The sequence below is a fragment of the Apus apus genome, chromosome 18, assembly GCF_020740795.1.
Source record: "Apus apus isolate bApuApu2 chromosome 18, bApuApu2.pri.cur, whole genome shotgun sequence".
In the NCBI taxonomy this organism is placed as follows: Eukaryota; Metazoa; Chordata; class Aves; order Apodiformes; family Apodidae; genus Apus; species Apus apus.
In genome coordinates this window covers 8,022,545-8,036,723 of record NC_067299.1, presented here as the reverse complement: position 1 = coordinate 8,036,723, position 14,179 = coordinate 8,022,545, and the positions used below count along the sequence as shown (strand labels likewise).

At 44.9% G+C, this 14,179-nt stretch overlaps 1 protein-coding gene across 5 annotated transcripts in view; it reads left to right on the top strand.

Moving 5' to 3' along the window:
• Positions 1-2,606: 2,606 nt before the first annotated feature.
• The window catches only part of ANKFY1 (ankyrin repeat and FYVE domain containing 1), a 33,039-nt gene continuing 21,466 nt past the window's right edge, over positions 2,607-14,179 (top strand). For all 5 annotated transcript variants that reach the window (XM_051635721.1, XM_051635720.1, XM_051635724.1 and 2 more), the window contains exons 1-5: positions 2,607-2,626; positions 7,374-7,566; positions 9,152-9,270; positions 11,603-11,738; positions 13,260-13,383. In XM_051635721.1, coding sequence (XP_051491681.1) covers positions 2,617-2,626; positions 7,374-7,566; positions 9,152-9,270; positions 11,603-11,738; positions 13,260-13,383 — 582 coding nt within the window. In that variant the 5' untranslated portion in view covers positions 2,607-2,616. The remainder of the gene's footprint in view (positions 2,627-7,373; positions 7,567-9,151; positions 9,271-11,602; positions 11,739-13,259; positions 13,384-14,179) is intronic.

Below are 14,179 nucleotides of genomic sequence, written 5' to 3'. Positions count from 1 at the left end.
CTTGTTGAACAGTCAAATAAACAAGCATTCGTGCCCAGTTTCACCTGTACCTAGCTTGGTTTATATAGGTTGTCTGTGATAATTAATTACATTTTCCTAGTTCTCTGGAGGCTTGTAATTACAGCTGAGTTTTTCTGTTGTTTTTTCCCCCAACACATGCTGGTCTACTGCCCAGGTAACACTGCATCACTGGGGGAAAAGGCAAAGAGAAGCATGGAGTTGTAATAAATACCAAACTAATATGACCAGCCAGGTTGCTTTTCTCCCCATTTCTCTATGCTGCCTCTTATGCATCTTTGGAAAAAAATCAGAAGGGCTGTTGAGCTGTCGTGCTAAAATCCTTTCCTGATGTGATGCATAGAAAATGCTGATTGAAACTAGACAATCAATAAATGGCGACCATTAATTCTGAAGTGATTATAAGTGTATTTTGGTGTTTTTGGTAGGCTGATGGTGGTGGGGAGGGACTTTTTATTGTGTCTGTACCATCTGGTGCCCTGCTCTTTGTACAGTGCTATCACAATGCAAACAGAGGAGCACCACAAGTCACAATTTCTGTCTGTCTACAGAAGCAGTGTCAAACTAAACCAGAAAGTGCTTGGCTTTTAAAGACAGGCTGTAATAAGACAGCTTCCTGCCCAGGCAAATCCTCAACAGAAGATGAGATTGCTGATTCCCCAGATGCAAAACACAGCAGAAGTTTGAAATCTGATCTCTCTTGTTGCTCAGAAATTCAACTAAGATTAAACCTGATCAGGCAGGAGTAACTGTTTCCTCACAGCTACTGAGCTGATCAATGGCACCCAGAAAGCTGTGGTGTGAGTTAAATGGTGGCAAAGTTGTACACATTTGTCACTGAGCTGTGAAAAATCTGAAGGGTCAACTTCTGCATGTCTAGAACTACAGGTTCTGGTTTTGCTGTTGTACCCAACAGGCACAGAAAACTTCAGGTGTGAGGCAAAGCAGCTTCTCAGAGCTCATTTAATAGTGAAGTCAGGCAAAAACGACGTCTGTAAAACAATACTGTGCATAATGTGTTCAAATATTTGAAGTTAGCTCTTTAAAGCAAACAGAAATGCTGTTGGTAGGTGTGTTTTGTTCAATCTGAGCAGGAAAGATCAATGAGAACAGTCGAGGGTCAGTTGGGTTGTACACCGGGCTGAATAAAATGGTCTGGTCACTGGATGGAAAACCACACTTCCTACCCACCGGGCACAGATCCAGTTGACTCTGAAACAAAAGCTGCGTGTGTAGGAAGAGAAGTACGGCAGGTACAAGGAGTAGCTGTGGCTGAAGATCGCGTCAGACTGACACGCTGTGCTGGCCGCGCCCGGCTGCGCTGCAGGGAGAGGCACCTGCTGCTTTCGGGCAGGGCTGGAGCCAGAGCCTCTCCATGCGGCTCAAACCCCGGCTGCTGGGCGGTTTTCTCCAGCATTTCCCAACCTTCCAGCTCTGACCGTGTCGCTGCCAACACCAGGCACCAGCAGGGATCACCCGGCGGGGTGGGCAGGAGAGGAGAAACCCCAGAGGGGTTAAAACCAGCGGCTGCCTCCGGGAGGAACAAGGGGTGATAGTCACAGGATACTCGTTATTAAATTCAATAGAAATATAGCCTAATAAAAATGTACGAAAAGAATGAATTGGCTGTACTAAGGGTTACTTTTGAAACGAAACTGTCAGTCAATGATGCCAAGCATCCTGCAGGTTGTGATGACATCAAGTCTTCTAAGAACCTGTGGTGCCTGCAGACAGCACTCGGGTTGATTCTGACCCACCTGGGCAATCGACCAGCAGGAGACTGGAGACAGGACCAGGAGGGGAGACAGGACCAGGACGGGAGAGAGGAACAGGATGGGAGAGAGGACCAGGACGGGAGAGAGGACCAGGACAGGACCAGGATGGGAGAGAGGACCAGGACGGGACCAGGATGGGAGAGAGAACCAGGATGGGAGAGAGGACCAGGATGGGAGAGAGAACCAGAACAGGACCAGGACGGGAGACAGGACCAGGATGGGAGAGAGGACAAAGGACTAGAATCAACACAGACCCCCCTCCAGGAGACCCTGGGGCACGCCTAATTACGAAGATAGCCAATTCCAGAAAACCAAGTGAGGACGCAGGAGCGCTGCGGGAACTCACTGACACCCACGCGCGGCTTCGGGGTCTGAGCTGGTGTTTAACCGGTCGCAGCGCTCCGGGCGGAGAATCCCCAGCGCTGCAATCAAGAACGCCTGCTCAGTAACAGCTTGTTTGCTGTGATTGGGTCTCGGTTTCGGAGCGTGAGAAAGCAAGGGGGTTCGGAAGCTCCGAATTTTTGTTTCGGGGGACGGGCGGGGCAGGCGTGAGGCGCTGCCGGCCGGGAGGGGCTGGTTGCCCGGCCGGGAGGCGCTGCCGGCCGAGGCGGGAGGAGCCGCGGGTGCAGACGGAGCGGACACAGAGCGGAGCGGGTATAAAGCGGAGCAGCCCCCGCGCAGCCCGCCCGGCCCGCGGGCGCCCGCTGAGGGGACGCGGCAGCCGCCCCGAGGCGGGCAGCGCCGCCCAGATCTCGCGAGAGCCGCCACCCGCCCCACCGGCCCAGCCCGGCGCTCTCGCGAGAGCCGCGGCGCCGGAGCCAAGATGGCGGAAGGTGAGGGGGGGAAGCGCCGGGCGGGGCCGCCGCGGGCTGAGGCGGCTCCGGTGTGAGGGGGCCCCGGGGCAGCCCCCCCCCCTCCCCGCCGTGGGGCACCTGCTGCTGCGCTCTGTGGGGCTGGCTCGGCGCGGGTGGGGCAGGCCGTCCGCCAGGTGAACGTGAAATGGCGCGGGGGGGGGGGCTGTGCCCTGCCCGGGACCGTGGGCTGACACCCCCGGGGCAGGCCGGGCCTGGCACCGGGCGCCTTTCACGCCCTTGGGAGGGGAGTTTTTTGGGGGCGGCTGTGGCTCCGGGCTGCTGTGGGTGGTGTGGGGTGCCCGCCGGGACATCCCGCCGGCCCTCTCCCCGCGTTTGGCCGGCGAGGCGGGAGCCCCGCGGGTGATGCCGCCGGTCCCGGGGCTGCCGGGCTGAGCAGAGCCCGGCCTGGGCCGTCGGGAATCCCTGCGGGCCGCGGCTTTTCCTTGGAATTAAGGCGGAGAGAGAGGTTGCAGCCTCCCGGTCACTTGCTGCTGGGAGTCCTTTTGTCAAATTCGGGCTCTTGAAGAGATCTGCAGAACTCCTGCACTGCTTTTGCTTTGCCTGGAGGCTATCCGTTTCACCGTATCCAATGTGATTTAACTGAGGTAATGGGATTTGAAAAAAAAAAAAAAAAACAAACCAACAACCCTTGGATCTTTACAGTCCTGCTCCTTACTGCAAGACAGAAGCTTCCTCTTTTGCTCCCTGGAGGAAACTGAGTCGGCAAACTGGGCTAAAATGCCCCAAGTTACAAAGGAAACGAAGGCTCTAACTTCCAGTATTCAAAGCACAGCCTTCAGCTCCTGAAATGTAACTCTCAGACGGTGGAATTTTAAAACCACTTGTGGAAGATGAGCTAGGATGTAGCAGATACTGCTCTGGCATGCATCAGCCAAGAGGATGCTGCAGTCAGACTGGTTTAATAAATCCTCAGAGCATTTCCTAACTGTGTGCTAAAATACCACTGTTTCGTATTCAGCTGAGCAGCCTCTTTGGTTTGCTTTTGAACCTTGTTGACCCAGTCCTGGTGAGCATTAGATGTTAAAAAATGTCTTCAGGTGGTGAAACTTTCCCCACTGAGGCCCTCAGGGATCTGAGGCTCTGGTTTAGGGTCCTGCTCTGCAGAATTGCAAGTTCAGTTTCAGACGTCTGTAATCCTCAAAGATTCTTCCCTAATTCAAGTAATTATCTCATCTTTTGGCTAAAGAAAGCACATACCAATGAGTGATCATGCATGAACAGGAGTAAGAAGCTGGAGTTGTAGCTCTTCCTGCTCAATCCCCTATGATTCCTGGGTGGAGAGGCCCATTGTTCCTTTCAAACCAAGTTCCTATCTGCAGCAACACTTTTCTGCTTAAGAACTGATACTACTGGAGAGTCAGCTGAGAAATGAAGGCTTATTAAGGAATGGGGCTTGTCAAACTATGAGCTCAGAAGTGGAGGACTTTTTCTTCTGTGTGCAGGAGCCCTAAAGTATATTTATTGCAATTACTATCTGCATATTTATTGGACAGTTTATAAAGACAAGAGCTGAGCTTGCTTTGTTAATCTCTGTAAGAGTTCTGTACTACCAATACTGGTGGATACCAGCTAAGTTAAGTGCAGGCATGGGGAAAACTTGTTGGATTAATGCTTGAGTCTAGAGCAGCAGGAAGCATGGTGTGGTGCTTTGGGATGGTTGTTGGGGTAAAGATGGTAAGTGTACAAAAATGAGGAGGAAGGAGAAAGCAGTAATTTGCACAGCCTTGGGGAGACAAGGGTCAGAGCAGTGGAAGAAAGACCTGACTTGACAGGGGTAAGGAAGTGCTGTATTTTTCTGAACTCCTTCAATTGTGGCAGCTTCATGAGTAAATAAAAGCATGTTGCTTTTGTGACTGCTCCTGAGGGGTGGGATGGGCACTGTAGTGGGTTTCACTGTAGCCTCCCTCTAGTTTTGGTACATGCTATCTCTCACCCCATTGCTTGTTGTCTCCCTACTTATCTCTTTGGATCCAGCTGTCTAGTGGCTCTTGAGTACTTTTGTGCTTTCTCCTATAAGAAAATGACAGTAGCCTGTTCTGAAGTCCTCTTAAAATCTTTGATATGGAACATAAACTTCTGCCAGTTCCTGAGATGATAGTCTAGCTGCCAGAAAGCTTTAACAAGCACTGCTTTTACTTTCTCATCTAGCCATCTGTTAATTCTATACCTGTGCTCTGGGCTCAGAAAAGGAGTTGCTTTGTGTGTGCCTCTCTGCTGAACCCAGGCATTCTCCTCACTGATACAGCTGGATTGATGTTTATAGAATCACAGAATGGTTTGGGTTGGAAGGGGCCTTAAGGATCATTCAGTTCCAACCTCCCTGCATGAGCAGGGACACCTCCCACTAGACCAGAGTGCACAAAGCCTCAACTAGCTTGGCCTTGAACACCTCCAGGGAGGGAGCAGATAAGAGGTCAGACTTACTGGTATCTTCCAGTAAAGCTGTCTCTTCAGTCCCTTCATACAAGTATCTTCATTAGATGTGTGCACACCTGCAGTAGTTGTACATTATACCTGGGAGACATACATAATGTGGACTGGCAATAATACATGCTCTGGCAAAAGGAGTTCCAGCTTGAAGATACAGTGGTCATTTTACATGGACTTTTAAAAAGGGCTGGTACTTCTCCCACCTTCCAAAATTCAGGACTGTAAATAGTAAACCTGGAGTTGTAGTGCTACTTGTTCAGCAAGAGGTGGTGCTTCTACCCAGGACTGAGCAGGTTCTGCTTTTAAAGCAACTCTTATTTTAAGTGACTCTCTTACTAACTCTAAACAAACAATATACAGGGAAAACCTGAGGTTTTGCTCCTTGGCAGGGAATGTTGGTTAACTGGACACTGAGGACTGTCTTGAATGTGCACCTGAAAGATGCTGTAAGATCAAATGTTTTCTGGGAGTGGGCAGTAGATAGTACATGGCTGGTGTGCATGTGTTATAGCTCTTGTAACTCTTACAGCAAGCAAGTGCCTCTCACTGAGGTTACAGAGGGTTGTGCTGTCAGTCTGAAAGGAGGATTTCTCAAAGCTTTAGTTCTTTGAGGTACTTCCAGTGCCGGTAGTTCTTGTCTTGGATTGCCCTGAAAGCAGCAGTCCCAGACATGGTTGTTGGTTGTGTGTAAAGCTTAAGTAACTGGTTTTTGGAGGGTTTAAGGTAGTTCTGCATTGTGTCTTACTGACTTCAGAGTAATTTGGAGCCAATGAGCTGCCTTTGGTAAAGTGAGAGTGTCTGAGATGTTACCTTCTGGTAGTGATTCTTTATTCCCACCTTTATGCTCTCCTTGCTTGGCTGGAAGATGCAGTGTTTCTTAAAGATAACATATACTGTGAGGTTCAGCAGGCAACTTCTGGTTCCTAACATTTGAATTTGTGTAGCACCTAGAAGTCTCACTGTATGAGCAGTGGTGTTGTTTATACACCATTTTTTGGTGCAGTTCTCTAGAAGTGTCTTTCAGCAATCACTTCTGGCTCCTCTCAGACTTTTGCTCTTCCTGCAGTTAACAGTAGAGCTTGTTTTGTGTCACCCTTGACATCTTCCTTCTGAATCAGGAAGGAGCTGATGCTCAGGAGATGTGTCCTTCTAGTTCAGGGAACACTGAAACTGCATTAATCTTTAGAGACCAGACCAGAATTTCAAACCCTCTTTGAGGGTTGATGTTGTATAGGTAGCACAGTTCTGAAGTTGTAGTGTATTTCAATAGAATAAGGAAAGCATTCCAAAGGAGCTATCTACTAACTTCTGAAAGATGAAGCTAAATAAATGGTTTTTGAAGGAAGTACACTGCCAAAACTGGTTAATTAGTATTAACTGAAGAGTAAAATGAGGTAAATTACCTTCTGTTTATCCATTATGGTGATTGTTAAGTTAAAAGGTCTGCGAGGGAGTATTTGCTGCAGTAGCCCGTGGAGGATAGACTAAATAAATGAAGTGTTCTGTCTGTAACTGAGCTAGAGAAGGATGCTCTGCCCTGGGGACCTGTGTTGGAGCAAGGCTAAGGTCAGCTATGCTGTTGAACTTTGCTACAGAAGGAAGAAGAAAACACTGGTCAATGGAGCTCAGTTTCTCATTGTTTGTAGTAGTGACTTCTGTTTAGTAAATATTTGAGAAAAACTAGTGAACAACGAATTCCTGGCTGGTAGGGAGTAATCCTCTGGGAGCTTTCCCATTTCAAATAATTGGTTAGCCTCCAAATTTCTCCTCCCTGCCACCTCTCATTTGAGGATTGGTTTTGGAGTTGTACCTGATTTGGAAAATCAACTGGATGGTGTGGGGAAATCAGCAATTAAGCACAATGATTGGTAACCACGTGTAGTTTGTGCAGTTAGTGATGATAAGTCGAACAGCAGCTAAACTGAACTGAATGAATGGTTAAGAACTAAAGAATTAGTCCTCTACCCCACCAGAGTTCCCAGTCATGACTTTAGAAAGTTTGTGGCATTTCTGACTGCATAAGATTAAAGAATTTCTTAGTAAGTGGCTTCTGTCACTGTGTCTGATGATTTTTTATGTGTTTATGGCTAGGATTGATGTAGAAGATTTAATATGAGGGGTGAGATGCTCAAGAACTGGAAGAGGAGACTCTTAATGGAGTGTTCCATAATTACACTAGATGGGTAAAAAAAGTGCTTGTAGGGCTAAGTTAACCTCAGATGCAAAAAAACCCTGGTTGTTTCAGCCTTGTAGTAACTTTTGTGTGCCCCTGCAGAGGAGGTGGCCAAGCTGGAAAAGCACCTGATGCTTCTCCGCCAGGAGTATGTAAAGCTGCAGAAGAAACTAGCAGAAACAGAAAGGAGATGCAATCTTCTGGCTGCCCAGGCCAACCAAGACAGTGCCAGTGACACCTTCATCAGTCGACTTCTTGCTATTGTAGCTGAGCTCTATCAGCAGGAGCAGTACAGGTAAGAAATCCTTCTGTGGGGAATGGGGCATTACAGGAACCTTTGACTTTGACTGCAGTAGGTACTGGCCTTTCTTTACTGCTTGGTATGAATGGGGTCTTCAGTAGCAGTTGGAACAGCATGCTAAGATCAGGTACCAGATGGCATCTAGTTCTTGAATCAAGGGCTCTAAGTGTAAGTTCATCTCTGAGACTGACAGCCCTTTCAGGGAATAAATTGTCCCTAATATCCAATCTGAACCTCCCCTGGCACAACTTCAGTCTGTTTCCTCTGGTTCTATCACTAGTTCCTTGGGAGAGGAGACTGACAACCCCCCCCCCACCTCTGGGTCCAACCTCCTCTCAGGCAGTTGCAGAACCAGAAGGTCTCCCCCCAGCCTCCTTTTCTCCAGGCTGAGCATCCTCAGGTCCCTCAGCCACTTCTTGTAAGACTTGTGCTCCAGACCCTTCCCCAGCTCTGTTGCCCTTCTCTGGACACACTCCAGCCCCTCAATCCCCTTCTTGTCATTAGGAGCCCAGAACTGAACACAGAATTCAAGAGGCAGCCCCACTAGTGTTGAGTTCTAAAAGATTTAATGTTTCTTATCCATAGGCACATCAAGGATCACCTTCAATGCTCCAGATCACTGAACAGGTTTAGTTCTGAGCCTACATTGATACTTTTCAATTTATTTGCTGTTAATGAAAGCAGTACCCACATAGTAAAGGAGTTCAGTCATGTAAGGAGAAAATACCTTCATGAGCCTCCCTGAGAAAAGGTTCTGTGCCTGACAAGAACTTACTAAAGCAAGCTGAGTAAAAGATGTGTCAGGTAGCATATGTCAGAAGAGCTGGGTCACTTAAATTCTGTTCAGCTTTTGAATTTTAAAGGCTAAAAAGTAGTCAATTAAAAAAAAAAAAAGCAAACCAGAAAGGAATCAAGTTCTAAAGCAAGTTTTGTTAAGTACATCTCTGTATTTTGCACTTTACTTTCTAGCAGTGCTTTGATGTAGAAAATGGTCTGGGAAAATACACCTACACAGTCAGAACACTTACAAGCTATGGGATCTTAAAATAACGGGGCAGGTACTTTCTAACTACAAAGGATAACCTGGTTAAAGAGGTCAGAATGGAGTCTAAGTGTTCTTGACAGCTGGTCTCCTGGAACTGGGGATTCTTGGAGCCTGCCTTGCATTCAGACTAGTGTCAAACATGATTTGTTCTCTTGCTGGTCTTGCCTGAAACCATTGGTGCTCAGCTGATGGTATTAGTGGGGACACAGCAACATAAGTGTTTAACCTCATTGTTGGATTTTCCTGTCTCCTACAATAGTTCCCACGCAATTTATTCTGAATTGGTTAAAAAAAAGCCCCTGCAACCAGCCTCTTCAAAAATTAATGCCTTGTTGCATTTCCCTAGAAAAACAGGAGTTGTGTCATCTGGCAACATACCCTACTTAACCAATTCCATGTATCTTGATTTCTCCAAATGTGGATATGAGGACGTAGGTACTGTGGAGATGCTGAATCCACCCATAACTAAGCACAGGGGAAGCCCGCATGATGTATGTACCTGGTTTGTTGGTTTATTTTTTCAACTCTTCTCAGTGATCTGAAGATAAAAGTTGGGGACAAACACATCAGTGCTCACAAATTCGTCTTGGCGGCACGCAGTGACACTTGGAGTCTTGCCAACCTCGCCTCAGCAGAGGAGCTGGATCTGTCAGGTCAGTCATTGCCATCCCAGGATGATGCTTTAGATTTTTAGGATGACTGATGGAAAGGCCTGTTGGGAAAAGGTTCCTTATGTACCTTTCAGACTACTGCTGGCCCCAAAAGGTGGTGCTTAATCCATTAATTGTGGAACTCGGTCCCTAAAACGTGGTAGTTGGCTTGTGAGCTTGGTGCTGGTGCCAGTGAAACCAGTAACCTGCCTTCTTTCTCTTTAATGAACAGGGGTTGAGAGTGGTGGCCTGTTTGTCTTTTCTAGAGTCAACTAAAACAAATCTATGTGGAGGAGCTTGACTTCTTCCTTTCTAAGGACAGGGCTTTTTGAGGTAGTGTGCATAATTTCTCTGAAGTGTCTCATGGAAATACCTTCTTGTTAACATTGTGTGGGAAATGAGTACAAATACTGATGTGTTATTAAAATATTATTTGCTTTGGCACTTTGCTACCTAGGAAGGCAGACAGTCCTCTCCAAGACAGGGTTTTGTGCTGCTGTAGCTGTTTCTTGCCTGTACTTACACTGGGCAGTGTTTCTGCAGATTGACCCTCTTGACAGGCTTTCCTTCTGTACTTAAAAGTATAGAAAATTACTTAATTCATTTGTGAGCAATAAAAAAGAGGCATGAAGTTAAGCAGGTTTGCTAGCTGGCTTGAATATTAGGCATTGGCTTCACTTTCTGCACTTCATCTTATGGTGAATCCTAAATGCAGACAAGCTGGGAAGAAGCAAGTCACAGCTAGTTTGAGACATCACAGGGTCTCTTGCAAAAGAATGTATGGATCTTTCTGCAGTCACAAGAAGACATATGCCAGGGAGTTCTTGAGTGCTATGCTAACAGAAGATTATTACCAAAAAGCTCTTCTGTTAATAGTAGTTTTGTTTCAAGTGGCAATCCATGGCATTTCTAGCTCCACGTTAAAGCTGGCCTGACAATCTCAGGTGTAGCTGCAGTCTTGCATGTTTAACAATGCAAACACTTTCTGTTATAGAATTATGCTTAATAAGTGCTGGTAAACGATACTTTCAACTGTAAAATTGAACTTTAAATTTGATAAATAGCACAATTGTTAGGTTATGAAATTTGTAGCAAGCAGCAAGCTGTTCCCTAAAAACTGTCATGGTTTTCTTAAGAGGTTCTCTTAAGGACTTATAAGCTAAGACTGTCTGAATCCTAACTTCAAAATAGAGGCAGCATTTGAAGTGCAGTATTTTTAAAGTTCATGTCACCTGCAGAATTTTCTACTCTTTAAGAAGAGTAGAATGAGATGAACACAGGCCCTCTTGTTGGGAGGGAGAAAATGCACCCTTGTATCTGCCATGGCAGCTATAATATAGCAGCTCAAATAGGTTTTCTGATTGCTTCAAGTTCTGCAAAAGATATTTGCCTCACCAAAACCTGCTGTTTCTCAGGAGGCAGCCCACATGCCATATCAAGAACTGTCTAGTACTCTGCAAATAACTTGGGGCAACCCTCCAAGTAAAGGAGATGTTTTAGGATGGGGATTTCAGTGTCTTAAACGTGTATGATTTTGTTTTAAAAACAAAACAGCTTCAGGGCTTCATGTTATTGTTCTAAATTAATGGTGGTTTTTTGTTGTAATTGGTCTGATCTTATTTTGTGGGGTACTTGTCATCTACATGCCTGTAAGGAGGATTGTCACTGTGCTTCTGACTAGGTGAGAAAGGTCTCTGGACTCAGGGCTTGTGTATCTTGTGTCCTGTGGGGTAGCTTTCTAGTTTTCTTGCTCTATAAAAACATCAGGCTTGTGATCAGTGTTGAAAGCACCTGAAATCTAACGAGCTTCTTAAACTGGCTCTTTTGCACCTTTCCTAGAAACATTTCAGTAAAAAGTTGTAAGTACTTTGTAGTGATGACCAAGATGTCAGTACCTTTGCTGGGATGCAGCAGTCTGTAGCATGTGGCTAAAATATAAAAGAGGGAGGATTTTTAAATAGGAAAAGGGATTGTGCTTGTCAAATGCAGGTGTGGATTTAGCCATGTGAAGGACCAAAGACTTCAAAGGGGAATCACTGACCCCTAAAGATGTAATACTTGAGTAGCAGGTAGGAGATGTTACAGAGCTCCCTGAATTCTGCGCAATGTTCCAATGGAAAATTTTTTCCTTCTTGCTGCCACTCTTGTTACTAATTTCAACTTCTGGTCAGTTTTGTCTCTTTTTTGATGTTTTTATTGCTCTAAAGCAGCACAGTTTCCACAAGGTTCCTTTTTTTCATGGTAGCTGTGGCTGAAAAATCAAAGGAGTAGCAACTACTTGAATAGGCAATTGTTCTTTGGGTATTTTATTAATCCCTGTTGCTCCCTGTACCAGATGCTGACCCAGAGGTAACCATGGCAATGCTGCAGTGGATCTACACAGATGAACTTGAGCTAAGAGAAGATGATATCTTCTTGACAGAGCTTATGAAACTAGCTAATAAATTTCAGCTCCAGCTGCTTAGGGAAAGGTGAGTCGTGACAAATCTTCTTGAACTCTTCAACTTTGCTTGAATAGAAATAAGATGAGAGCTGTTGGCAGTTGGATAAAATGTTGCTTTGTCAAAGCCTTGATGTTTTCAGTAATACAGCATGACATTCAGTTGATCAGAGGAAACAAAGCCTTGTGCTACAGTTACTGCAGCAGTTTTTCTCATAGCTTTTTTGTTTGCTTTCCAGTTCCTTTCCTAGTCAAACTACTGACCCTAATTTGGTATTAAGAGGAGGAAGAGATCAGTGTATTAGTAATAAGCTCTGGGGAGCTGCAAGAACAGAGTTGTTAAAGAGAATGCTAGGAAGAGTAAATGGCAAGTAGCTTGTGGTATTAAAATACCACAGGGGAAAAATTTTCAACTGAAATAGCTGTTCTGTGCATCTTGGTTATTGTTTATGAAGAAGGTTAATGTAACAGTACAATGCTTTGCCATTTTGAGGAGATTATGGTTACACCACTCTAGTAGGAGCTGGGTTGTTAACTTGAATGTGTAATAACCATTTAGAGTTGCTGAGAACTTAAATGTACAAATTGAAACCTCTTCAAGTTTTTTACAACTTTGAAGCCTTGAATTTAGTCAAAGATGAAGTACCCTTTGAGGCAGTAATCTTTTGCCCAAGGGGTGTCTGGGGTGGCAGCACCTGGCATTCAATCTGTGATTTAAGTGTGACCCAACATGAAGCCAAATAAATTGCAGTCAGTTCTTCTGATTGAAGAAGGTGACTTCTATAAGGCCAATGCTAATACTGCCTTCAAGCTTTGTGCCAGCCTAAAACTGTCTTTATGTTGTACTTCCTAAACATTCCTCAGCTGCTGTCTGGTCATGGTAGTCTAGTGACAAATCCATGTACAGTATGCTGCTAGTAATTGTTAGATTTCTTGCTGGGTATCTGTACCTGGAGATAAGTATTTCCATTTTTTGGTTTTAATATCTACTTGGGGATCACTGGCATGTTTAACTTCATCTTCGTTTTGAGGATTTTCTTCCTATAAACTGAAACTAGTGGCTTCACACCTCTAAAAATGAGAGGGACCTATTGTTAAGGTTATTCTTTCTCTTCATGAAACAGTATTTAACATTAAACATTGACATTCATTAAACAATAAACTGTATTTGGGCTTTTTCTAGCTTTGGCACAAAAGCTACTTGTAATCACTGTAGTGCTTGTGAAGATAGACATCATCTTCCCTGCTTCATACCAGTGAACAAACTGCAGCTTGGTCCTTTGGGAAAGCTTAGGGTGTCTGTCTTCATTTGCAGGCTCCTGCAGTGTGTGGTGTTCTCATGGGACCTTAGCTTAGATGGGGCCTAAGAGGAGTCTGCCCTTATGAGAAATGTCTTGCAGGGATTCTGATTAGAGTGTGTAGATGCTGCTTAGCTTATAGTAAAGTAAGGCCAAGCTTATTCTGCTGACATGGAGGAAGGGGCATACTGCTACAGCATGGGAATGCTTACAGTAAAGCTGCTTTCTGATCACTGACTTTCTTATTTTGACAGATGTGAAAAAGGAGTTATGTCACTAGTTAATGTCAGGAACTGCATTCGCTTCTACCAGACTGCTGAGGAGCTGAATGCTAGCACTCTGCTCAATTACTGTGCTGAGATAATTGCTAGTCACTGGGTAAGTACTGTCAGAAGGAATTGAGGAAAAATGCAGAGTATAAGAACTTAATCAGCAGAATTTTGTTTAACTTGCTGACTGACCTCAGGAGGATGTTTTGTTCATTGGAAATACTTCACTAAAAATCATCTTACTTTCCTAAACTTAATCCAAACCAAAGGGACTGTATTCTAATAAGCAAGAGGGTTGTTTATCAGATCTGGACTCTGAAATGTTTAGAAGCTCATCCATAGTTGGTCTCTGTCTATAGAGATCACAAATCCCAGGCCTGCTTTTACTTCTAAAAATAATCCAGGGGAGAATTTATCTTCTGTAATGGAGGGAGTGGCAAGGAGTGTTGCAGCCAACTTGGAAGTTTTATTTGCTCTGATCTATTATTTTGAGGAAAGTTGTATTAACTGTGTAATGGATTAGCCTTGAAAATGAAACTTGTCAACAGCAGACTGGTACAGGAGAATTTAGGTTATTCTAAATATAAAATGCATCATCCAGATGTGGATACTTTTTTGGCTAAGGCCAAAGCAGAGGGGAGTGCTGTGATCTATAAATATATAAAAACAGGTTCTTGTATCTGAACCTGCCTTAACTTCTGCATCTGGCTCCTTCTGACACTTGATCTGGAAATGCAGTTGTTCCTTTTTAGTCAAATAAAAATGAATTAAAAAATAAGGTCTTTATGCTTCTAAGTTTGTTTACTTTTATTTGGAGTTTTTCAAAGTTCTGTGGAGTTGTCAGTCTTCAGTAGTTGGAGGTCTTTGTGTCAGAAACCTCTAATCTGATTTACATCTCTGATTCT